Source organism: Procambarus clarkii, chromosome 44 (genome assembly GCF_040958095.1).
Source record: "Procambarus clarkii isolate CNS0578487 chromosome 44, FALCON_Pclarkii_2.0, whole genome shotgun sequence".
Classification (NCBI taxonomy): domain Eukaryota; kingdom Metazoa; phylum Arthropoda; class Malacostraca; order Decapoda; family Cambaridae; genus Procambarus; species Procambarus clarkii.
In genome coordinates this window covers 17,011,235-17,037,559 of record NC_091193.1, presented here as the reverse complement: position 1 = coordinate 17,037,559, position 26,325 = coordinate 17,011,235, and the positions used below count along the sequence as shown (strand labels likewise).

General features: G+C 46.0%; 1 protein-coding gene across 1 annotated transcript in view; it reads left to right on the top strand.

Moving 5' to 3' along the window:
- N (neurogenic locus Notch protein) overlaps positions 1-26,325 on the top strand; it is a 143,388-nt gene that overhangs the window by 23,743 nt on the left and 93,320 nt on the right. Inside the window, exon 2 of the mRNA XM_045725899.2 lies at positions 4,120-4,198. Within this exon, the coding sequence (XP_045581855.2) occupies positions 4,120-4,198 (79 nt within the window). The remainder of the gene's footprint in view (positions 1-4,119; positions 4,199-26,325) is intronic.

Sequence of the window (26,325 nt, the reverse complement as noted above, 5' to 3'; positions counted from 1 at the left end):
AGGGTGGTGGGGCGGGCTGGTTTGATATTAAGGGCCTCCAGCTAAGGTACTGTCTCACAAGGTCTTGCCTCTCACCCACACTAACAGTTGGGGCAGAGGAAGCGCAGTTATATCTCATGACTTATTAGTCATGCTACATATAAACGTGGTTTAATTAGGGCCCGGACCTCGTGGAAAGGGTGGGTATAGTGGGTCTCCCTCGAGGAAAGCTCAAGGCTAGGAAGATACTGCTATATGCATATCTTCATAAATTAAATTGCATGATTGTGGTGGCCATAGTTACTCTGATGCCATGAAGAAGGCTGTGTTATTCAGCGATAAAAGCATTTGTGGAGAGCAATGTCGTGATTTATCCTAATGGGATACATGACGTGTTGTGAAAGAAAATGGTGTAATTGCTGTGCTACAAGGCTGTGTGGCTTCACTGTTCTCGGCGGTGAGGTGAAGACTGAGATTGCCCATACGAAGGTACATCCCGGTCTTGGCCAGTGATGAAGCCCAGGCAGCGACCGGCCTCAACCACTCTTGTACCTCAAGCTACCACTGCCACCGCGACCTGTTGACCTGTGCCCGCTTTTAATGCTCCCCTCACCCAACATTCTCATGCACCATGCCCTATCGCATCCTTACTCATACACTCCCTCGATTGATTGATTGATTCTGCCAAACAAGAAGTGGCACGGGCATGAGTAGCCCGTAAGTGGTAGATGTTTGGTATTGGTCTTGAAGTGTCTCTGGGTCTCACACACTCCCTCACACCACTCATATACTACGCCTCATGTACTATGCCTTACCCTGGTCATCTTGTGTACTGTGTCTCATCCTGACCCTCTCCTACCAACCCGTCATCAAGGGCTGGTTCAGTTAGTTACGTATTAACTTATTTGCTGATTGGCTCTCATCAGAACCTTTTCTATAGGTGCTCGTCAGTCAAAAAATCTATTATTTCGAATCACTGTAACTGTTGGACAACTATGGTAAACACAACAACTTTTTCAGATGTGACTTCCTGAAAAATCTTATGTGGAGACTATAAATACCGATATTTCTTAAAGCAATTCACTTTGGCCAACACTAATTCACTATGACATTCCCCATGGAAAGTTGAGTGAGACTAGCCTCAAGCGTCTGTTCTCCAGCCTCGGACAGACATTCTATTTTACAAATATAGATTTAATACCTTTCTCTTCTCCTTTCCAGAGAGTATATTTAGAAAGCGTTGAAATGGCCCCAGTAATTTAGGTGTTTTATCGTTTATATTCGTGTCGTGTATTCTGCATTCCCTTTATGTCAGAAATCTCTTCAGCTCTGAAAGGAGTAGCTAGTACCGAGCACTACTTTGTTATCCACCTTTGTTATCCAACAGTCCCACTTGATCCTTCTTAAGCCCTCCTCTCCAAAAGGTTCTACAGTTTCACCTGATACACCAGCTCACTCTCCCACCCCCCACCCCCCTTCCCCTAACCCCGCGGACCGTATCTCTACTCCTTTCCCTGCACCCTCTCTCACAAAGTTACAGCCCTGCTCCTGTGCCAGGTAAGTCCTCTACGGGCTCACCATAGCCCGTGCTACTTAGAACTTTTTGTTCCCAGTAGCTGAATCTTAAACAACAACAACACCCTCTCTCCTCCACACACACTGCCGCAAGTGATCTAAGGGTGAAGTAACGTAGCCTAGTTAACTGGGTGCCAGCGTGACTTGGGGAATCAATCCCCGGAGATAACATCAGTGTTGTCTGGCTCGGGCAGTGGGTGTGTGGGGGGAGGCCCTTGTGTTTAGGTGATGGTGCCCACCCCACCAATGGTTGTCCACGACCACTTAGGCTAGTCTGTTGCTCGCCTTTGAATCTTGATAATATTAATTTTGTTGTTATTTACAATCGTATTTTGAAAGTGTTTTCACAGATTGGAATGATGGTTTAGCCGGGAGAGGATGTGCAGTGAAAGTAGGCAACCTTATCCGCAACATTACTTACTAAATTGCACACTATTGTATGGATATTCAGTTCTAGGTCAGCAAGCTGCGTGAATACATGGCCGGCAGAGGGTGGCTAATGTCATGACAACTGGTAATCACGGAAGAGGACGTCGCTTCTCATTGGTTGACGGACTTAATAACTCAGTTGCCATAGGCTAGGATCGGCAGGTGGAGAACAGCGGTGCCACGGTAATGACAGTGCATTGTAGCGTGTAGTGACTGTACGCTGTAGCGGATTACACGAGAGATCGTCCAATAAAGAGTGAAGGACGGCCATGGTGGTGCCTAGTCAGCTTTATCCCTACTAAGATCACAAGGCTGCAGTGTTGCTGTTTCCGAGTTTCGCATCCTTTACATAGCCGGTTAAGGAATAGGAAGGTTTTCGGTGATGTTGGGCGAGACAGTGGCTTACGGCCCAACTTTACATTTTTCAGAAACCTTTTAAGATCCACTGTAATGCAATATTTGTCCAGCCGTATTGCTTCACATAATTCATAGTAAGAGAATTTAAAGCTTCATCTGATGATTTATCTGATCAGGGTTCCGGGCCTCGATTATGTCCATTCTTTGTTACGGTTAATTTGGACGCTTAACCACCGAGCTTCATTCCCATTTGAAATTACTTTTTGTTAGTCAGGCAACGAGCAGCTGCGTCCAACAGCCTGGTAGGCCAAACCACCAACCAGGAAGCGTAATCAAAGACCGGACCGCGGGAACGTTGATCCCTGGAACCAAAAACAGGTAATGGTCTGATGGCTTAGCAGATACTGTATACCTTTACCAGTAAGGTAAGGTAACCGGGTAGATGAGAGCAAAAGCATTTTGTACGTCTTTTCCAGTTTATTTAAAGTTTATTCCACTTATTCCTAGTGTCCCAACAGGCCAAGGCTGAAATTCAAGATGGCTGATATCAATGGTAAAAATAGTTTATCATTCAAGTTTCGTCTTGGCGCCTGTAGCTTAATAATTACAATCTTAGGGGTTTAATACACTACATAAGAGTTGGGACAAGAACTAAAAACTGTATTTGACCGTAGCTTTATAAAATAAGCCGAGTTAAAACAAGTTGAGACTGAAAGGTCGAAACTGCTGGGACGCTTTCCTGAGGCTTAACAGCAGAATGGCTTCAGAAACCGCCAAATCTTCTTCATAGAAAGAATGAATTAAAAAGAATGGTGAGAGAAATCTTGATAAAAGAAGACATCGCTGAGGTTGCTGCCCTGAAGTTTCTGATTTCAATGATCCTCAATGACCTTAGCTACTGGTCAATGATAATCAATACAAAGAAAAGGCCGTCTGCATAGAATATGCAAGCCATGCACTCCCTGGAGCGAGAACCACCTCTTCCAGTCTACATTGGTTGTAATGTTCATTCAGTGACCACACACACAGAACTCATTGAGCAGTTGTATCAGGCAAGTATCCAACTTGAGGGCTGGATGGCTACTTCTATATACGAACGTTTTTGAACAAAATAGTGGAGTATTCACTACTGTCTTCAGAAATGACTAGTGGCACAGTGGGTGGTGTGCACATCACTAGATCAGTCGACTGAACACCGTTTGGTCTGGTCAGTGACTGTTTGGGTGACCGTGTGGTCAGGGAAACAGTTGACCCTTGACAAGGGGGAATGTCTGTATGTCTAAGAGGGTTCTCGTCTCCCGACGATGGAAAGGTCATATCAGTTTGTCTCCCGTCCCCCACAAAGGCAGCGTCTGGCGGGTGGTGACAGCCTGTGCCTACTGAAGGGATGCCGTTAATGGTCTGAGAGATAGCGATACCCCTGATGCTGTAAACACACCGATGTCGATACTTAATATTTTTGGGGGACGTTAGAGCTTGTGTTGGGGGAGACTGTGTTGTGTGTTGGGGGTGACGTGTGTTGGGGAGACGTGTGGCATGTGTTGGGGGTGATGCGTGACGTGACTTTATCGCTCTTAATTGTAAGTACTTCTACGTCATGTGATCTTAAACGGTGATTGCAATAGGGAGATGTTTATCCCTCTAGATAAGCCTATGTAGTTTTTGACCATCTACACGTACTGTCTTCTTAGCTTCTTAACCTACTCGTTAATTTCAGCTCGCTGTTTATATCATCCATAACCATGTTCTTTAAGTTTTTTTATTTTCTTTCCCCTGCAGGTTTCATATCGTGCTCACCAAACCCGTGCAAGAGCAGCGGCACTTGTGTCTCCAACCCCGGAGCTGAGTCCACTTGCGAGTAAGTACCTCCTCGAGGCTTTTGGCCTTTCATAACTGCTTCCTCCTCTTTCTTCAAACATGTGCCATCCTGCCCTTTTACATTCTTGCGATCGTACCCCTTTGGTGCATTTGTCTGGCAGCCCGTGCCCCTCACACTCTCGCCGTCCTGCCCCCTGAAAACCTGCTGTGTTGACGCCTGGTGGTGTCCTCTCTTGCTCCCACGGGTCCGGTGTCTGTTCACCAGGTCTTGCCTGCTTCTACCGCCTCAACAACGTTTTCTGTTTTAACGTTTTTCCGCCACCATGGTTGCCAACCATCTTTTAGCATATGCAAATTTGCATGCATTCTGTGATATATATTTTGTGAAGATATGAATTATTACTAGTTCACCGGTACGATGACCATCGTCGAAAGATAAGGAGGGTAATGGAAGTGTCAGATAATCCGTCCCTTGTGGCTAGCAATATCGGGTCTCCGGGGGCGTGAAGCTTGACGTTCCCAGGACGAGCGTGGTGGCCAGCTGTCCCATATTCCCACAGCCTCGCTCACTCCCCCGCTGGCACCTGCTCGACCCCGTAACTCGGGATATGCCTAATTGAATTAAGGGGTCGGGGTGTCCCAGCGGTGTGCCACTTGTTCGCTACTGGTAAGAGGGCACTTTGGCCCCCCTCCAGTGTTTAATGGCCAGGTTTGTGGTAAGCCTGGTGGGAGAGTTTAACCCCCATGCCTTGCAGTTTACACGTTAAAACACGTGTAAACTACCCTTCTCCACGCCGACCTTGGTTCCTGTAGAAGTATACTGCTGATAATTAATATGTTTATAAACAATAGCGTATTGTGTGAACGTTAAGCACGTGTAGTAGGGAATACCTTGTATGGATATCATTAGTACTCTTACAATATTAGTGCTTTTTCTGTTGCTAATATAATTTGTAATTTTTGTAGTGTTTTGATGCAAATTTAACAGTGACACCTGTATTGTATAGGTGAAGGTGTGTGTGTGTGTGTGTGTACTCACCTAGTTGTGTTTGCGGGGGTTGAGCTTTGGCTCTTTGGTCCCGCCTCTCAACCGTCAATCAACAGGTGTACAGATTCCTGAGTCTATTGGAGTCTATGTGTGTGTGTGTGTGTGTGTGTGTGTGTGTGTGTGTGTGTGTGTTTACTATTTGTATCTGCAGAATCGAGCTATTAGCTCATGAACCTCACCGTTCTAACCAATCTATTTTTCCTCTATTATATTTACTACATATATTTCTAAACACACACACCCACACACATACATCCCCCAAGAAGTAGCCCGTAGCAGCTGTCTAAATCCCAGGTACCTATTTACTGCTAAGTAAACAGGGGGCACCAGAGTGAAAGAAACTGCCCTTTTCTTTCCGCCTCGGCTGGGAATCTAACGCGGGCCCTTAAGACTACGACCCCCCGAGCGCTGTCCACTCAGCCGCGAGGCCCCCTGTGGTTGTGTGTGTGTGTGTACACTGTAGTATTACACTGTCAACAGCAGTAATGTGGGCAAGCAAGCATGAACCCGAAAAAAGAGAAATTGGTAAGTTTCGGCTGAAACTACTGGATCAACCCGCCTGTGATGGCTATGAGCCCTGCGAGCTACAAAGACAAACAGCCTCGTAGAACAGGCAGTTGATATGGTAGCACTGGTGGTGGGTTGATGCAGTGGCACGTGATAGGTTGATGCAGTGGCACGTGATAGGTTGATGCAGTAGCACTGGTGATAGGTTGATGCAGTGGCACTGGTGATAGGTTGATGCAGTGGCACTGGTGATAGGTTGATAGAGTGGCACTGGTGATAGGTTGATAGTGGCACTGGTGGTGGGTTGATGCAGTGGCACTGGTGGTGGGTTGATGCAGTGGCACTGGTGGTGGGTTGATGCAGTGGCACTGGTGGTGGGTTGATGCAGTGGCACTGGTGGTGGGTTGATGCAGTGGCACTGGTGGTGGGTTGAAGCGGCTGCGGCACACACAGCTCTATCTCGGGTTACAGGTCCTCAATAGAGGGATAATTGCAGCATCCGGGGTAGCGGTGGTTATTGCCATCCCTCCCCCCCCCCCTCACACACACACACGCACACACACATACACGCGCGCGCGCAGAGAGAGAGAGAGAGAAGGAGAGGGAGAGGGAGAGGGAGAGAGAGAGGAGAGAGAGAGAGAGGAGAGAGAGAGAGAGAGGAGAGAGAGAGAGAGGAGAGAGAGAGAGAGAGAGAGAGGAGAGAGAGAGAGAGAGAGAGAGAGAGAGAGAGAGAGAGAGAGAGAGAGAGAGAGAGAGAGAGAGAAAGAGAGGAGAGAAAGAGAGAGGAGAGAGAGAGAGGAGAGAGAGAGAGAGGAGACAGAGAGAGAGAGGAGACAGAGAGAGAGAGGAGACAGAGAGAGAGAGGAGACGGAGACAGAGAGAGAGAGGAGACAGAGAGAGAGAGAGAGAGAGAGAGAGAGAGAGAGAGAGAGAGAGAGAGAGAGAGGAGAGAGAGAGAGAGAGAGAGAGAGAGAGAGAGAGAGAGAGAGAGAGAGAGAGAGAGAGAGAGAGAGAGAGAGAGAGAGGAGAGGGAGAGGGAGAGAGATAGAGATAGAGAGATAGATATGGAGATGTGCATAATTTATGAAGTGAGCATCAAGGAGAAACAGTTGAGTGATCAGAACAATAGGGGGGGTGGTGGGATGTTTAAGCAGTTGTGTGGAGCCCGCCAACAGGTGGCGGGACCATACAAGGCGGCGGCCAAAATCCGATTAATTGAAGTTGATTGTGCGATCATTGTTATTGTATTTTTTGTGGTGTGTGTTTGGCGTGGTTTCCCCCAGGGTCCAGATGGTAAGGGCAGCAGAGGCTGAGGGCGGCTAGGGCTGAGGTGGGTTGGGCTGGGAGCGGTCTATGGGATAATTTCCCGCTGCTTGATAATAACGTGTTTAGTTTAACTTTTTGTGGACGTGTCCTCCCTTCGCTTGCTGCTACTTTTGTATTTACTGTATTATACGAATATTGATCTTATTTCAGATACACAAAGCGTACGGTTACTGAGCTTATTCTGGAATAAGCGATCGAGTGGAAATTGGTTTTGCGGCGAGATTATCAGAACTGGTGATTGACTGCTCGCGCCAGGTAATTAAGTCTCACAAATCACCAGCGCCGGTCGGCCTTCTTATGGCTGTGAGAATTTAACAGTGGACAGAAAACGCGGCGTGAGAGATAATGATAAACACCAGAATTTGTGTTTTGTGTTTATCGGCCGGTGTTTGTTGACGCGGCACCCGTCCCGGGGGCTAGGCTTGGGGGCACTAGCCGCGCGCTCTGTCCTTGGTCACAGAGGCGCATTTGATGTCTTTTACCATCCGCGGGTAATATTTTAAATTGGCTGTTGTTGCAGTGAGAAGGGGTGTGCGTTGTACATTAAGTGGTGGTAACACAAACGGTTCATGAGATACTTATGGGGAGTGCAGATGGCGTCTGCTGCAGCCCGACCCGCGAGAGGGGAAGACCCACTAATTGAATTAATGAACCCCTTCCTTGTATAGCATTTATTAATTGTGGTTTATTGTGAGGCTTTGATTGTTCGACTGAGTTACATTTATAGGTCTCATGGGTAATATGTGCTCTCGGGGGATGACACTGACTCGGGTGACTGAATCTTAAGTTGATTAGCCTACTCAGGGTATTAACGCAATCATTGTGCTTACAGTACTAATAGGTTCACTCACAGCCATATGATGAAAAACACGGCTAAGGACAAACCCACACATTGGTATGTACTACAACTGTTGTATTTAATTTTAATATCTGGAATTCGGTTGTGTGATGGTCACATCTTGACACAGATGGTATACTCCCCGCTATTCCACATGCTACAGTTGTATTGCTAGCAGCCCCTCAAGTATATTACCAATTCATTATAAATATACGTACATAGAGCAAGCCCTTAAGCCAATGAATAATTTCGTACTTGCTGTGCGTCAGGTTTTAGGTGGTAAATGGTAGAACGAAGGCTGCTGCTGCACATTTTTTCTTAAACGCGTTAAATGTAAATAATGGCATGTTTGATCTTTATGGGTAATGCCTTGCTACACGAATCATTACTGCGTCCAGCCACAGCTCGTGTTCCCAACTTTGCGGCATAAACCAACAATTGGGTATTGTATTCGATGTCAGCATACTTGACGTCAACGTGTTCCGCTCACTTGACTCAACTATCATTAACATTTGTTTAATTGGCTGCAAGGTAATGATTTGCGCGTCTTAAGACCTAAAGATTCTCGTGTTAAATAGAACTGACCAAGTTTACCGCTCATATTTTAGCCGGTATTATTGATATAAAGCGAAGTGTAGTCAAGAACGTGACTTGTTGTCGTGTGGATCTTTTACGTCACCGGCGTAAAACTCCAACATGAGAGTTTCAGTGCACTGACCTATTTATATTGACTAAATTGTCGTAACTCACTCCTGCGTACCAGGCTTCACAGTGAACAGGAAAAGGCCTGTTAAGACAACAGAATATGGAGCCGAGCTTTTTGCTCTTCATGTTAGAGGCACACAGGAGCGCGAGATTGGACGTTTCCTGTTTCCTTTGCTGCATATCCTTTAATGAAGGTGCATAATTTATCGTAATAATTTCAGAAATTTAAATAACAGAATGGTTGACAAACAATTGCGGTTTATCATATTTTATAAGGTATTTACTAAATGTTGTTTTGTGGGGTGTTGGTGGTTTGTGTTTGGAGAGGCTGGCTAGCGCTTTGCAGTAACGTTGAAACTAATTGGCTAAAATTGGAGCGCACTGCCACCAAAACAAACCAAATTTTTTTGTAGAAGTGGTTTGATGAGGCTGCATGGCGTCAATATATTCAGTTGTATGCAAAACTGATTTAGGTATTGTGGATAGCTCTTTATTCACTAAAGGATATGCTTATGAATAAATATGTTTACACACAAAAATAACATATATTCTGAATAAAAATAGATTATTGGCCAGAGACACTGTCTGAGGGCTATGATTTGGGAGGTCCTAATAACCGAGTCGTTCCTGCATCAGTAAATAAATCGTGGCTGTCTCTGGAAAGGGAAACTTGTGGTATGTTCATGCTCTTAAGAGTTGAACCATGCTGAGAACCGGCCACAGGTAAACCACGCGGGGTGAGATCCCCGTCGAGGTGAGTCAAGGGGTCACGGTTATGCCATCTGGAGTCGGGAAGATGGCGGTGGAAGTGACTCATCGCGATAATGTCGCAGTATTTTACTCATGATCGCTATCTTAACTAAATATATTTATTATCTCTGGTTGTGTAGCATTTATATTGTATGTGTGTATGGCATGGAAACCTTTCTCTGTATAAACTCTAGTGCTGTACTTGATAAAGGTCCCCAAGTTGTAGAATACTACACGCAACATTTGTCTAGGGCAATAATGGGATGTTAATGCACGTTGAGAGTCTTAGGCTGTATTTTTAACTAAACGCTTCATTAATGTCAGTTCATATTTCCTTACTTAGCCTTAGTACTCCATAACAAATAAACATGGTTTGCGATGTTTCTGAGGAGTGGGTTACCCATATTAAGATAAGTAGATAGTACTTACAAGGTGGGTATAGGAGCTAAGGTTCGAGGCGTGTGGCTGATGCCCTCTCGTGAGTTCTACACGACCAAATGCTCTCTAATGAATCGTGAGATGCTGAAGTAACTCGCTAAGAGTTTCCGTAACACGTGTTGTGGGAACACGTATAGCTGTGGTAATAATATATATTTTGTAAATAACATAAGTGGTAAGTTTTCCGAGGCAGAGAGTTGGCAGCGTGGTGTGGGTCGGCGCTAGCAGGTGTTGTCCTGAGGTCTGCTGATGCCACACTGTGGGTATAGCTTTCCTCCCCGCCCACTTGCAAGTCTTACTTTTATCCTAGCCAGGACACTTGACACTTTATATGTTCTCCTAAATGGGCATTCATGTTGTCAGCGCAATTATAATACCTCTGAATTATTCAGCATTAAGAAATAGTTTGGAAGTTGCGAGAGGATTAGGAAGGGAGTCGTGAGTAAAGAGAGTCGTGGGTCTGGGCTGGTCACGCCGCGACACAGGTCCCAGCTGTCTGCCCCACCAATCAGCCGCCCCCTCTACACCTCTGCTTGACATACACGTGCTGCCATGGTAAAGCACACACACACCTGGGACGTCAGATATACAACTCTGTACTACAGTACTTTTTATTATGATATACTAGATGGGCTATCCGCCGATGCCCAGGTCTGGTTGGTCTCGTGTTTCGACTGCCTCTACTGCCTCCCACTGCCTTACTACCTCCCTTCCATTTCCTTTGTGTCTCTACATCTCCCATTTCCTCTGCCTCTCTACTTCCCTCCCATTCCAACTCCCTCTCAGCCTTCATCCCTCCCGTTCTCTCTCCCCTCCATACCGTTCTCTTCCCCCATACCGTTCTCTTCCCCCCAACCCGTTCTCTCTCTCTCTCCCCCATCCCGTTCTCTCTCCCTCCCCCATCCCGTTCTCTCTCTCCCAGTGGGCAAAATTTTGAGGTAACGTTGTTGATGTTGGTTCGACTTTACTGACGTTGATTTAACGTCGATAACAGCCATCAAATCAGTTTACCAATCTATGAACAATTAAACCAACATTTCATACTTCACAGTGGTTACTGGAATTGTAATAGGCCCCGACCCCTTCTTGAAAGAGGACACGGGGGTAGGCTCCTCAACCAGCCTATGGTGCCATGCAATCACAAATTATCCTGCAAAGTTTGGTGAGACTAGTTCCAAGCATCTGGCCCCCAGCCTCGAACAGATATTCTTATAGGTATACCAGAAGTTTATGTCTGGAGCGTGGTAGTGGGTAGGTTGTGGGGATTTGAAGAGAATGGTTGTCGGGGGGCAGGGATTGTCCTGCCACAAATGCCAGCTTTAGCCTTCTTAATACCGACCAGGTGCTGGCCACGCCGTCTAACGCTGATAAGATATCGTCACACTGCTATGATGGCTCTTTATTACTAAGTATTTACTGCAATATTGATGTCACTTCTTTGATGTTCTATAATGGCAAAAAAAATTAATTCAATGTGTGTCATCTCATGACAATGTCCAATAGTCTCCACACGGGTCAAAATTAAAAATAAATGATCAGAGTAAATATTATTTTGTAGCATTTTATAAAAAAAAATTACGCTTGCATTAATTTTTTAACATAATAAGACAGAATATGAGCTGTCTGTTCTTTGTATTAAATGAGCAGAGGGCAGGTCAATGTAGCCGCTTGGTATATATATTCCCAGCTACTGGATATTGTTGAGGACTACAGGCCGTCTGTCTATCGTTCTTACCTCAGAGTTTATTCCTGTGTGATGTTCGAAAGTCCTGGCTAACGTAGTGGAAGGCCCTTCAAAAGGGTCATCCTCTTTCTCCTCAATCAGTTGGACTCGGCCATAAATATATTTGGGCTTTAACCTAACAGACATTAACAGGCGTATCTTTAAGAAGAAACTTAAACACGTGTGTAAATAGTTGTAGTTCGTTCAGGTTGTTATTTACTTGGGAACGGGCAGTGGTCATTGTTGAGAGAGTTTGGTCGATGCCGAGAGGACCCGCGATACCCCGTGGTCCACTGTGACGTCAGTCCTGTTTGGTACATTGGCTACGGCTTCGGCTTCGCCATTATACTTTATTTTGTCTTAGTTGGAGACAAACCTTACACTGGTGACTTTGGTGCAAAATTTCCATCGCGGATACCTATTTCTCATTGGTGCAACCATATTTATTTAAGTGGAAATAAATGTAGTACAAGAGGGGGAGGTTGTGTCGGAGGTGTTGGGGTGGGCAGGAAAGGGGGTGGGGATGGGGGGACATCCCGCGGCGTCGCCAGGGAGCCCAGCGTGGGAACAGCTCGTATCAGGTAGTCGCCTATCAAACCTTGGGGATTCGACTTGTCCCAAATTTATTGACCCCTTTACCAGGTTTAATGATATTTCAAGTTTTACTGAAGTACTTGTGCTTAGTAGCTGCCTTATATTTAAATGACAACGCAAAATATATATACGAGATGCATGTAAACATATCTTAAACAATTATGTTAGAGATCAAATCTGGAGAAGGGTGCCCGAGTTCTCTTTTTTTTTTTCGTGTGGTCGGCGCTTTGGCTGGCTGTCAATCTGAGCCGAGAGGAATAGTGTTCTCAAACTTGTCATGAGACACTGAAGGGGATGTACGGTGTGGGTGGAGGGTTGAACAAGAGGCAGTAGAGCTTGCCTGGGGCTCTAGAGCGGCCGGTCACAGAGATGAAAGCTGCGCTCTTCGTTTGTGTTTATCTGGCGGAGCGCGCGAGGGCCTCCATGTAAACACTGACTGGTTGTGGGGTTGAGCTCCTCCAGTAGCTCACACGCAGTAATGCCTGTGTGTGCTGTGTCTGGTAAGCCACAGGTCATGTTCGTAAAGAGAAGGTCGTGCCTGACGCTCCCAGCTACCGGAGCTCTGCTTGCCCTTGCCAGCTTTGCATGTTGTGCAATTTTATGTTCCAATTAGTGAGTTGGAAGTTGAAGCAGAGCGAATGTCGGCAAATACGATACATAAACGTAATTGTTTCTCAAAACAATAACTGAAATGCAATGACTAATTTTTATTGAAGACTGACATATCTCAATTCGTATTTGAAATATATAAATTCTATTTAATTATATACGTCCAAAGTTTTAGATGTTTTAAGTCACTTCACGAACCACGTGAGAAAATTAATAGCATCTCCCCTATTTAACTGCATAGTTATTATACACTATAATCAGACAGGGTTTTAAGATAAACCACTATAGAACAGAACTATATGTTCACCCTACGAGGTGCACTCTACTCGTCACAAGGCCAAGGCGCCAAAACTGTTAACGGATTGCAGTTCAAAGTAACTTTTGTCTGCACATGTTTTCATTTTGCATGCAGCAAGGTTATCTGTGCCCGAGGATATATATAGTTCAGAGAAGGAAGACGCCAAGATGTTCTAAGACCACCAGGTGAATGAAAGAGACATTGCCAAACTACAGCAATACAAACAAAAATAAATTATGACTTAAATTATGTTTTGATGCACTTACTGCTGACCAAGTGCGATAACCACTCCACTGCAGATTGCTTACTTGGTGTGGGTGGTAGTGGTGGGCTGCCCTGTGGTGTGCACTGCGGGATGGCTCCCAGTCTTACACATCCCAGCCACTAACTTATTGCATCTAACGTCATCTTTTTTTCAAATGTCTTATTTTGCTTACTAGAAAATATATGCTTTCGTAAATTTTGCCACGTAAACTGTAAGTGAACGCTATTGTATCTGCAGTTTTAAGATTGAGGTTGCTGAACGCCGCTGAATGCTCTTTTATTTTCCGTAATATCTTATATCTGGTTGATCAGTCCAGCAACCAGGAGGCCTGGTCGACGACCGGGCCGCGGGGACGCTAAGCCCCGGAAACACCTCAAGGTAACCTCAAGGTATCATGTATGACGCCTCGGATGTATACCATTGAGATTCTAAGATTGAAAAACTCCTGAAATAACTAATGTCATCCACATCACCCTTCACCTAACTCTGGTATTTTCCATATGTGTTGTGTATTATATCACTCATCTCCATTTCTAACCCTTCCCCAAGGTACCACCAAATACACTTGTAGTTTACCAGTAATCGGTTTCGAGAGTTATTCTGCACTCTTCCTTTCTGATAACTTGATCTGAACAGCCTTCTCTCAGCGGCAAATGTTATTTTTCTCGTGTAATTTTTATTTACAGTCTTAACTGTGGCGATGGACCTCTCTCCATAAAAGCCGCCTAAGGTTCTATTTAAGCAATATACCTGCTTAATATATTGTATCAAAAATACATAGAAGAAATGCAAATAGCGTCTCTAGATGCAAGATTGAGTAATGTGTCTGGATGCAAGATTTACTAAACAAAAGTGATTTTAGACCTGCTGATCTGTGTACACCTAGGGTCTGTTAAATTTACAATGGGAAGTGTACTGACCGAGTGTGATGGCCAGTTTGTGTTATACCTAAACACGTAGATGTTAAACACTACCGTCTTGTATCCCGCACGTTAGTGATATTTACATATTATTATTTAGAGGATGTGCAAATGTCATTTACTGTCTGTGTTAAATCTGTATTCTCTTAGTGTGCAGGCGAGAGACATAATAATTTAAAATTGCAAAATATTAGAGGGACTGATTATTTCAAATTTGCACACGGAAATAACTCCTCGTGAGACCAGGAGGCATGGTAGGAAATGCAAAATAACCCCGTTGAAGAGCAGAGGTGCAATAGGTACACCGAGGGCCTATTAACATCAAGGGCCCAAGACTTTTCTATATCAGCCCGTTCTCGCGATTGTTCCCGACGTAAAAAGTGTCGTACTAAAGGGCCCTAACCTAACCAGCCGGAGGACCCACGAACAGAAAACGGGATATTGTCAATTTCGCGAGCCACTACCCTCTTTTTGAACATCACGTTTTAGCCTTAGGTAAAATATACGTCAAAATCCGACGTGCAATAAAGAGAATAGGTTGTCTACACATAAGGTGCATAAGTAATCGACCTCTCACCGTGTACAAGACAGAGAACTTGATGATTATCTCCAAAGGATACCTGATCAACCAGGGTGTGATTCATACGTCAAGCTGCGACCAACTGCATTCTGCAGCCTGTCTGACCAGACCACCAACCAGGAGGCCTGGACAGGGATCGGACAGGGACATTGATTCCCAGAACCGACAACAGGTAGACAAGGGGGTAGGTGGAGTGTTAATGAATGCTGGTGTTGTCTTGTATCAACATCAAAGGCCAAAGACTCCAACACGCTCCCTTTAAGGGCATAACTCCCTGTGCTAAACAGCGAGTTATACCTCCTAAACAGAGTTGTGACTCGTACGTCAGACTGCGAGCGGGTGCGTCGAACAGCCTGGTTGACGAGACCACCAACCAGGAAGCCTGGTCAGAGACTGGGCCGCAAGGACGTTGATCCTCGGAACCACCTCACTGTAAGGTATTGTGTGGACCATATAGAATTAGGATGTCCTAGTCCTCTGCCACACCATCATCTGGATCAAGGGTTCTTAACCTTTGGACAATTTATTAAAGACATGCAATATGTCCCCCATACTTCCCTTCGCCAGTTTAAATGACCACCACCCGGACTATTAGGTACCAGTATGACCTCAAAACATGTCAATAGCTTCATTTTTCTTTGCAAATAGATAGCTGGGAACAGAACCGCTCATAGAAATGTATAAGGATGGTTTGTTTTTTCGTGCAGCAAAGATAGTTGATTCTAATCTAACAATAACTCTACCTTTTATAACAACTTTTTTCTTTGTTGAGAGACAGTCCCATACCACAGTCCAGCACGCTGGACTTGTGATCCTGTGGTCTTGGGTTCGATCCCAGGCGCCGGCGAGAAACAATGGGCAGAGTTTCTTTCACCCTATGCCCCTGTTACCTAGCAGTAAAATAGGTACCTGGGTGTTAGTCAGCTGTCACGGGCTGCTTCCTGGGGGTGGAGGCCTGGTCGAGGACCGGGCCGCAGGGACACTGAAAGCCCCGAAATCATCTCAAGATAACCTCAAGATATACCCCATTATTCAGTTCCGATTACCCATCGGTTAAGAACCCCTGGTTTAAATGCTAATATGTTATGGACCGAAGACCCTTTAGTTTAGTTAAATTAGCCCCATGTGAGCGGCGAGAGCAAACCTGCTGAGCTAAGTATGTATATTTATTAAATGAGTCGACAAAGTAGAAAGTCATCTTAATACTGGATAAGAGTGGGAGACGGAAGAGGAAGACTGGTGTGTGAGTGAAGAGGGGGGGGGGGAAAGAGGGGGGATGCGGATTTTCTCGGACAAAAGCTCCCGCCGACAACAAGCCGTTACTTCGACAGGTTCCACGGGCGTAAACATTAACACCTGCTGGTGTTTCCCCGCGTGGCAGTGGGCATGATGGAGAGGGAGAAGGGAAGGGAGGGGTCGGACCTCCTCCTTACCTGGATAGTGACGGGCAACTTATCTCGCATGTCTTTTCGCGTCTCACATTCGCTACGTTTTCTTTGTAAACAGAAAGTTGAATTTCTAGAGCCCTGGGAGGTATTCAACAGCCAGCGGTGAACAAATCGGTGTCATTTGTCTCGTTTCAGTTCCTTTGCTCAGTGTTCATGAAGCCTACTCTCGCATACCGTCAGTGTTTGTGCATGGGGATACGAAACAAAATTGTCATATCATCTTTAACAACAAAATCTGAAGTAAAATTATCATATATTTGGGGTCACTAACACGTTAATGTTAGATTAAAGCAACACCAGTGTGTGTGTTGTCTGGCCCAGGGCAATATATGCTATGTCTGATGAGACATAGCATATATTAAAACAAGTATAATTAAGTTGTGCTTTAAATAACTCTTTATTGTGAATGTCCATAAATCCACACATAAGCTGGTGTTTTTAGTGTTAAATGTGTATCATTCGAAGGTGAGGAAGCCTAAGATACACTACTCAGCGCTCCTCTGCTCTTGACACTCTTAAGGTCCGCCTGGCGCTGTGTACTTCAACAAAACATTGCCGCTTGCATTATTAATTTTCTTCGACTATAGAGAAGGTGAGAAAATAAAATTGTGATTGAAAGGATTTAAGGGTTTGAAGAGAATACGTGCGAGGTGCAGTCCATTAAATGATTTTCAAATAACGTGGCAGGAGTGGAGGCTCCTTCAACATATCCCAGAACACAGGAAGTGCAGCCAGAGGAAACAATCTAAACATCGAATGACCAAAGATTTTTATCTCGTTTCAAGAAATATAATAAACTTTATTGATTTTTTTAGTCCTGCGAACGACAAACCACAATAGTTGGGCGAATCACGAATATCCAAATTAACGAAAAATCATAAAAAATTAAAGAGGCCACTCTGCATTATCAAATAGATTGTGTGATTGTCCAGGTGTTTACTGAAGTGAATACATTAATATTTTTCTTAGCGCCTTGTTGCAAAATTCTTCATGTGTTCTTGGAAGAGTGGAAGAGTGTGGTGCATGCAATGTCCTGGCTTAGGTGTCTTGTGGCAAGTCTTGTCAGAGAGAGACAGAGAGAGAGAGAGAGAGAGAGAGAGAGAGAGAGAGAGAGAGAGAGAGAGAGAGAGAGAGAGAGAGACAGAGAGAGAGAGACAGAGAGAGAGAGAGACAGAGAGAGAGAGACAGAGAGAGGCAGAGAGAGAGAGGCAGAGAGAGAGAGGCAGAGAGAGAGAGGCAGAGAGAGAGAGACAGAGAGAGAGAGACAGAGAGAGAGAGAGACAGAGAGAGAGAGACAGAGAGAGGCAGAGAGAGAGAGGCAGAGAGAGAGAGGCAGAGAGAGAGAGGCAGAGAGAGAGAGACAGAGAGAGAGAGACAGAGAGAGAGAGACAGAGAGAGAGAAAGAGAGAGAGAGAGAGAGAGGGGGGGAAGAGATAGGAAGGGGAGGAAGGGATAAGGAGGGAGGGGGTGTGGAGAGTAAACATGAATGACACGCAGATAAGAAGCAAGATGTAGCATGCTTCAGAAAATAGTGGCACACTAAGGTGGTGTGTTTCCGCTTGATTTTGCATGCTGATTATGGCCAGTCTTGATATTTCTCACCACTTGGTTGCTCGGCTGAGAGACTCAGGGGAGTGGGGGGGGACAGGCATTTGCTAATTACCATACAAGAATTTTCTTCAGCTGAAAGAGGCTGTATCCCGTCTTGAGAGCCTAGTGGACGGTAACGAAGGAAGGCGGCAGCCGGTCTAGACGAGGGAGATTTAGAAGGATAATTTTTGCGATGGTAGCGGTAAGGTATTCGTGTTTTGTCGCAGTACCACCACCAGGTACCAATGGGATTGTAAACCTTCAAATAAAACACTTACTTTTATTTCGTTTTAAAAACTTCGGTTTTAAGTTTGTTGATTGTTTGGGAGAGCAGTGTGTGTGCACTCGTCCGCATTATGCACTCAAAGGGTCTTGTGTGCAAGTACATTTCTTATCACTTGATACCTAAGAACTTTACTCCAAAACAGCGTCTGCCATTCTCGTCCCTATGCAGATATGTATAACGATCACTTAAGTTTGCGTCCTTGGGGTTGCAGGTTGTAACAGTTGGTTCTAAATGAATTGTTCTTCAAGAAAATCGTCTGTCTTTACTTCGATATTTTTACTGTTGTGTGTCAAATCGGAGACTTGGCAAACACAAGAGGCGAGGGCGTGGAGGTGGTCACATAGGGCGTGGAGGGACTCATAGGAGGTGAGGGCGTGGAGGTGGTCATGTAAATGGCGTGGAGGAGTCGTCTGAGAGTTAAATAGGGAGCGTGGAGGAAGAAGAGTCGTGTAGGGGGAACCGAGCCGCTCACTGGAATGAGCCACGGTAGGATGTCGCAATTTCAGCCAACCCATCCTCCTGAAGTGACAGTACTTACAGTAACTGTTTTGTCCAAAGTACCAGCATGTGGTGATGGACCACCAATAAACCACTTTTTGTACAATTCATTTTATAGTCAAGAAAAAAATAAGCTAAACCCCAAATTTAAATATTCCTAGGCCTAGTACCTACCTACCTTCTGGAGGTTCTTAACATCAACGTCCCCGCGGCTGGACTCTGACTAGGTCTCCTGGCTGGTCGTCTGGTCAACCAGGCTGTTGGACGGGGCTGCTTGCAGCCTGACGTATGAATCACAGCCTACTTGATGGGGTTCTGGGAGTTCTTCTACTCCCCAAGCCCGGCCTGAGGCCAGGATTGAGGTATGATTGATCAGGTATCCTTTGGAGATGTTTATCGAGTTCTCTCTTGAACACCGTGAGAGGCCAGCCAGTTTATGCTCCTTATGAATAGAGGGAAAGTGTTAAAAAGTCTTGGCCCTTTAATGTTGGTAGTTTTCTTTCAGCTTACCTATTGCACCTCTACAATAGGTACTGCACATAGGACATAGTATAGCACATGTATGTACTATGGTCTAAGATTGCTAGGAGAGGTTGGCTAGGTCTTGTATTTGTTAGTTTAAAAAAAAATTCTGCTTTGTCCATATTCACTACTACAAAAGTCAACATTTTGGTGGTCCATCACTACATATTAATACTTTGGACCAGATAGTTACTATAAATACTTTAATTTTAAGAAGATGGGCTGTTTTGAGCCGCCATTTAACCTTTGGTTCTCCTACATCCAAATGCTTTTCCTTTTAGTTTTTCTAGTTTGTTTTACGTTGTTACCGTTTAACGCATCCAAATTTGACATATACGTTTTGCCATGAGGGCGAACATCAGTCCCGCAGTTCGCTAAAGACTTTGGTCATTATCATATTAATCAGGCGCTTGCCCCCAGTGTCATCTTCGGGTAATCTTAATTTGTTCTCTTCTGGTTTATCAGTGCGATAGTGATGTGGCAGTTATCGTGTCGAGAGAGAGAGAGAGAGGTAAGGTCTTTGTGTTGGAGTGGTTGGTGTTGGGGTGGTTGGTGTTGGGGTGGTTGGTGTTGGGGTGGTTGGTGTTGGTGTTGGGGTGGTTGGTGTTGGGGTGGTTGGTGTTGGAGTGGTTGGTGTTGGGGTGGTTGGTGTTGGGGTGGTTGGTGTTGGGGTGGTTGGTGTTGGGGTGGTTGGTGTTGGGGTGGTTGGTGTTGGAGTGGTTGGTGTTGGAGTGGTTGGTGTTGGAGTGGTTGGTGTTGGAGTGGTTGGTGTTGGAGTGGTTGGTGTTGGGGTGGTTGGTGTTGGGGTGGTTGGTGTTGGAGTGGTTGGTGTTGGAGTGGTTAATGAGTGGGTGACCTCCCGGCACACTTAGTTCCTCCCACCAGTTGTAATGCACAGCTGGGCCCCAACACCTACACACATCCCGCCACCAATCCTTGCAGCAGCTTAACCTCTCGCTCCTCTTGCCACTTTTCTCAGCAGCCTTTTCATTGTTTTTCCATTTGTGCTTATTTGCTTTGCTTCTTTACTCCCTTAGTAACCCATTATCACTTCCTGATAACTATCACTTCCATTGTCTTCTCTTTGAGCAGGGACTAACTTGTTGGTTGTTTCTCAACTTTTCTGGATAAGGTAGTCCATCTCTAAGAGGCTTTCTTTAAAATCTCCTAGACAAAGAGATAGTGCGCAAGCGTTCGTGAGTGCGTGCGTGGTAGTGGTCTAGAGTGTGAGTATAGGGTGAGGTGGATGCGTGCTGTGCGTGGTAGTGGTCTAGAGTGTGAGTATGGGGTTATCTTGAGATGATTTCGGGGCTTTAGTGTCCCCGCGGCTCGGTCCTCGACAAGGCCTCCACCTTCAGGAAGCAGCCCGTGACAGTTGACTAACACCCAGGTACCTATTTTACTGCTAGGTAACAGGGGCATAGGGTGAAAGAAACTCTGCCCATTGTTTCTCGCCAGCGCCCGGGATCGAACCCGGGACCACAGGATCATAAGTCCAGCGTGCTGTCCGCTCGGCCGACCGGCTCCCGCGAGGGTGGGGGTGAGGTGGATGCGTGCTTGGTTACAGGGGCCTGTGTGTACTCGCATCTCTTGGCTTTTGTCCATTCACAGTCTAAGCGTACTGCTGTGTGTGCTGTGGCTAAGTATCTTAAGTGCAGCATCCACGCAGCTAATGCTCTAGTAAACATTGACTACGTATTGACAAACCTTCCTGGTACTGTTGCTCTGGCGAAGTTGTGACACTTGTTGGAGTAGCTCTTGTGTACTACAGGTTGCCGGGGCGCATCCAATCCTACGATCCTCGTTGCCCCTATATTAACAACAACAACTTGTGTATTCTTATTTCCAAGTAATTTAGACCAGAGAAGCAATTCCATTAAATAAACTAGTATCGCATGCAGATGGTAAACAGAGATCCAGACTAAAGGGTATGCTATAACACGTTTTTCGGCGATGCTGCTGTACAGTCCCAGTAGGAATAGTTACTTTTAGTCTCTTTTATCCACCACAGACGTGGCCACACATTTACAAAGCTAACCAGTATATATACATTTTCTTCTGTCCTCCGTGGACAGGGTGAGATATCTGTTATATGTAAGCTAGTAGTTTGGGACAGTAAGATTCAGGTGGGAGAGTGGCCCTGTTTGTTGTTGGGGCGCTGCACGTATACACTGGGCTCTTTGCTCACTGATGGATGAAGGAGGTTACCCATTCACATGTTGCACAAGGAACCAACACTTAAATTGAATTTACCGGTACACTTTTGTTTTAATGGTAGCATTTGGGCGTGATTTACCAATAACTGGTTTCGATTTTTTTCTTGTCCGACCAGAGGCCAAGCTTCCCTGACAACCACCTACTCATCCAAGCTCGCAGCCCGCAGGCATTTACTTGTTCCTCCGATGTACAAGAGATTAAGGTCTGTAGAGACGAACAACACGTGTCCTCCCCCAGGAAGGGTGCGAAGGGTGCCTGTGGTTTCTCACGTATGAATGGCGTGGTTTCTTGCATCTGAGTGGCGGTTCCGTTGCTGCACCCGGGACTGCCTGCTCCCCCAGCGCCAAGCCAAACTGACCTTAATGTCTGGCCACCATTCGGGCCGTTGTTGTTGTTGGGTTTGCGGAGCTAGGCGAGGCGTGTAGTATGGCGGGTGGGTGCTGGGCTCACGCTTCGTCGGACAAGCGGTGTTCATTGTCACCAGGCGTCCAGCAGTGGCCCAATATCCACACTGTCACCGCCTTACCAGACTCGAAACGACCTTCCCTTTTACACTCTGGTTTCAGTAAATGTAATATGTGGATTTTGAGTCGGAATCAAATAGATACTTTAAATACAAAATAGTTAAATCAGTATTTGGTTTGTTTAGTCTTTCTGGGATAATTCCTGCGTACATAGGCTAATTCACAAGAAGCAATTACAAAATGTTATGTTGTATACACCAATAGTCTGGCTGATCAGGCAGTCAACCTGGAGGTTCTTTCCAGGAGAGGGGCGCGGAGGCAGTGGTTCTGGAACCACCACAAGCTACACATGTCTTTACTTGTCAAATAATTGTTTTTTTTTATTCAGCCGTGTTATTTATTTTTTGGAGTAAAGGAATGGGTTGGAGGAAGAGGTGAGCAGCTGGCTGTTACTGATACTCAGGGCACGCTGCTGTGGTTAGTGTTCTCACAGTCCGCACTCCGACACCACCACGCTTGTGGGTGAAATGCTAGATTTTGGTATATATGTATTACAGCTGTGTGTGGGTGTATGTGTGGGGGTGGGGGTGGTTATCTTGAGGTTATGTTGAGAAGATTTCGGGGCTTAGCGTCCTCGACCAGGCCTCATTTTTGTTACACACCCCCAGGAAGCAGCCCGTAGCAGCTGTCTCACTCCCAGGTACCTAGTTACTGCTGGGTGAACATGGGCATCAGGGTGAAAGAAACTGCCCAGTTGTTTCCGCCTCTGCCAGGGATCGAACCTGGAACCTTAGGACTAGGAACCCTGAGAGCTGTCCACTCAAATGTAGATATGATAGAGCCCAGTAGGCTCAGGAATCTGTACACCAGTTGATTGACGGTTGAGAGGCGGGACCAAAGAGCCAAAGCTCAACCCCCGCAAGCACAATTAGGTGAGTACAATTAGGTGAGTACTCAGCTGTCAGGCCCCAATGGGTGGGGGCAATGTAGTTTTTTTTTTTAGTGTCAAAGTAGTTAATAAATGGAATACATTAGGAAGTGATGTGGTGAAGGCAGACTCCATTCACAGTTTCAAGTGTAGATATGATAGAGCCCAATAGGCTCAGGAACCGGTACACCTGTTGATTGACGGTTGAGAGGCGGGGACCAAAGAGTCGAAGCTCAACCCCCGCAAGCACAACTAGGTGAGTACCCACACACCCCCCCTCCCATACCCCCACCCCACACCCCCACACACACACCCACACGCAACACACACGCAGTGGGTGGGTGGGTGTGCATGTGTGTGTTAGAGATGTGTTGCAGGTGGCTGTGCGTCCATCATGTGAGTCACGCTCATCACCACACGCTGCTGCTCAACCCCAACATTAACCTCCACTTTACTGTAATCCTCCGCACTGAGTGGCGACCAGCCCCACACGAGGCGACACTGGGCCTACGGTGAAGCCCCTCCAGACCAGGTAGCGAGGGGTAAGGTCGCCCATGGTAGTAACTTGAGGCTAACAGACGCTGTGCGTCTCTTACCGGCCCAGCTGCACCCACTCCTGGGTAATCCTGCCCGGATCTCATTATCTTACGGCCTATTGACAATTATTAAAATAAATAAATTGCGAGAGGTGATGCGCTCAAGGTTTGTAACAAGGGAGGGACAGGTGTCGGCAACGTATCTCCGGGAAGTCGGAAATGAGCGGCACGACTGAGCCTAGTGCTTCAGCTATGGAGCCCTTGAAGAAGGGTTGTGCGGGCGTGTTGGCTGGTGGTATCAGATGGTAAAGGAGCGTGAGGCGATGCCAATGCGCCGGCCCTAAAGAGCAAAGGGCTACCAGGAGGCGAACACCGTGCTCCTGTTGCTGTGTCTGGTAGAGGGGGTTACACCAGCGGACACTTAACTGTGGGAACACCGCCAAAGTAGTGAACATCGGAAATACCAGCTCACGTGTAGTGTAGGCAAGACAGTCAGCTTCCGCCTCACATAACCACACTCCCACCCCAACTCGCCCACACCCCAGTGTTCACCACATGGAATATAACTTACATTTGGCATCTCTTAAGTGACGCCCTTGGCCCTGCTGAGAGCCCTTGTCATGAGAGAAGCAATAATGGTCCTGAATATACGTCCTTCTCTTAAACATCCGTTTAAGCTTTACTGTGTTTTAAACATCCGTTTAACACACAGTAAAGCTCCGGTAAATTACGTTTTCCAAAAGACGTAGTGAGCAATATTTTATACGAAAAATGTTGTCGGCTCCTTCAATGATACTGTTTAACACTCTTGCACTTTACAGCCTGGAACACTGATGTATACTAATAGCTCCATTATGGCTGGCATATTATTGACTTAGAAAATATGCAGAGAACATTCACCTCCATCCATTCGAACATATAAACTCTGGGAATTTCACAAAAACCCCTCAAACTGTTTATTCTGGAATGCAGGAAAGATACATAATGCATGAGTTATACAGGGAAATACTGGTTCTAAATCTGCAGTATAAAATTATTTATTTACGAGAGTGGAAAGCTCGGTAGCATATATAAAATAGTGACATGTAGGAAACTATATTTTATTTAAAAATATCATTGCAAAGATGACTTGCAGAAGCAGTGTGGGAATGCTAACTGCCAACATCAACAGTCTAGATGGTTAAACACGTCTCTGCATCATCGCCTGGAAGACACTAAAATAATACATAGAGTATAGTTCTTCAGACAGGGTCAGGACTCGAGTATTACACAACCACTTAGCAAACCTGTACATCGTTCTTCAAGCATGGCGACTTTGTTTACAATTATTAAACAGTTAGCTACGAAGCTCAGAAAACTTCTCAATTCAAGGTTATTATTATAAACAACCGCGTAGTGATTCGGTGCTAATACACTGTTACTTGAAGTGCATGGACACTTCACAGGTTATTGTGACACACTAGTGTTTAAACACAGCCGCCATTATCGAGGAAAGATGTACAGGTTTCGTAAGTGGATGTGTAAATGCTTGATGAATCCTGGCCAAGGTTCCTGGCATATAACTTTGGTATACAGATCTGGCAGTGCAACTTGTATGGAGGCCCGAGTCGTGTATAATATTAAAGTGTGTGGCTGGAGACACGACCACTCGCTGGAACGTTACATTTTAGTCCGCGAGAGAAGACCTTTATAAATAGGTTCAAACATAATCTGCAAGAAATGACACGCCAATAGATTAATGATAAGATTCCAGAATTCGTCACAGCGTCTTTTCATTTTTGCGCTTACTCGCACAGAATGAAATGCACAATAGACTACCTCTCGAAGGATGAGTTGGGTGGGCAAAGTAGACTTCCTCTTACTAGATGTGCACACAATTTTTGCACATCATCATGCACTTTTGTGCTTGTGCATAAAAGGCCACCTCTCACAGAATGAGTTGTGAACTGTGTCAGTCTGCTTGTAATCATGGGTTGTACAGGATGCTGTAGGTCTGGACTGGATGCTGCATGTCTAGACTGGATGCTGCAGGTCTGGACTGGATGCTGCACGTCTGGACTGGGTGCTGCATGTCTGGACTGGATGCTGCATGTCTGGACTGGATGCTGCATGTCTAGACTGGATGCTGCACGTCTGGACTGGATGCTGCATGTCTAGACTGGATGCTGTATATCTGGACTGGATGCTGCGTTTCTGGACTAGGTGCTGCAGGTCTGGACTGGATGCTGCACGTCTGGACTGGATGCTGCACGTCTGGACTGGATGCTGCACGTCTGGACTGGATGCTGCATGTCTAGACTGGATGCTGTATATCTGGACTGGATGCTGCATGTCTGGACTGGATGCTGCGTTTCTGGACTAGGTGCTGCAGGTCTGGACTGGATGCTGTACGTCTGGACTGGATGCTGTACGTCTGGACTGGATGCTGCACGTCTGGACTGGATGCTGTACGTCTGGACTGGATGCTGCACGTCTGGACTGGATGCTGCACGTCTGGACTAGATGCTGCACGTCTGGACTAGATGCTGCATGTCTGGACTAGATGCTGCATGTCTGGACTAGATGCTGCATGTCTGGACTAGATGCAGCACGTCTGGACTAGATGCTGCACGTCTGGACTAGATGCTGCACGTCTGGACTAGATGCTGCATGTCTGGACTGGATGCTGCAGGTCTGGACTAGATGCTGCATGTCTGGACTAGATGCTGCATGTCTGGACTAGATGCTGCACGTCTGGACTAGATGCTGCATGTCTGGACTGGATGCTGCAGGTCTGGACTAGATGCTGCACGTCTGGACTAGGTGCTGCATGTCTGGACTGGGTGCTGCACGTCTGGACTAGGTGCTACACGTCTGGACTAGGTGCTACACGTCTGGACTAGGTGCTGCATGTCTGGACTGGGTGCTGCATGTCTGGACTAGGTGCTGCACGTCTGGACTAGGTGCTACACGTCTGGACTAGGTGCTGCATGTCTGGACTGGGTGCTGCACGTCTGGACTAGGTGCTGCATGTCTGGACTGGGTGCTGCATGTCTGGACTGGGTGCTGCACGTCTGGACTAGGTGCTGCATGTCTGG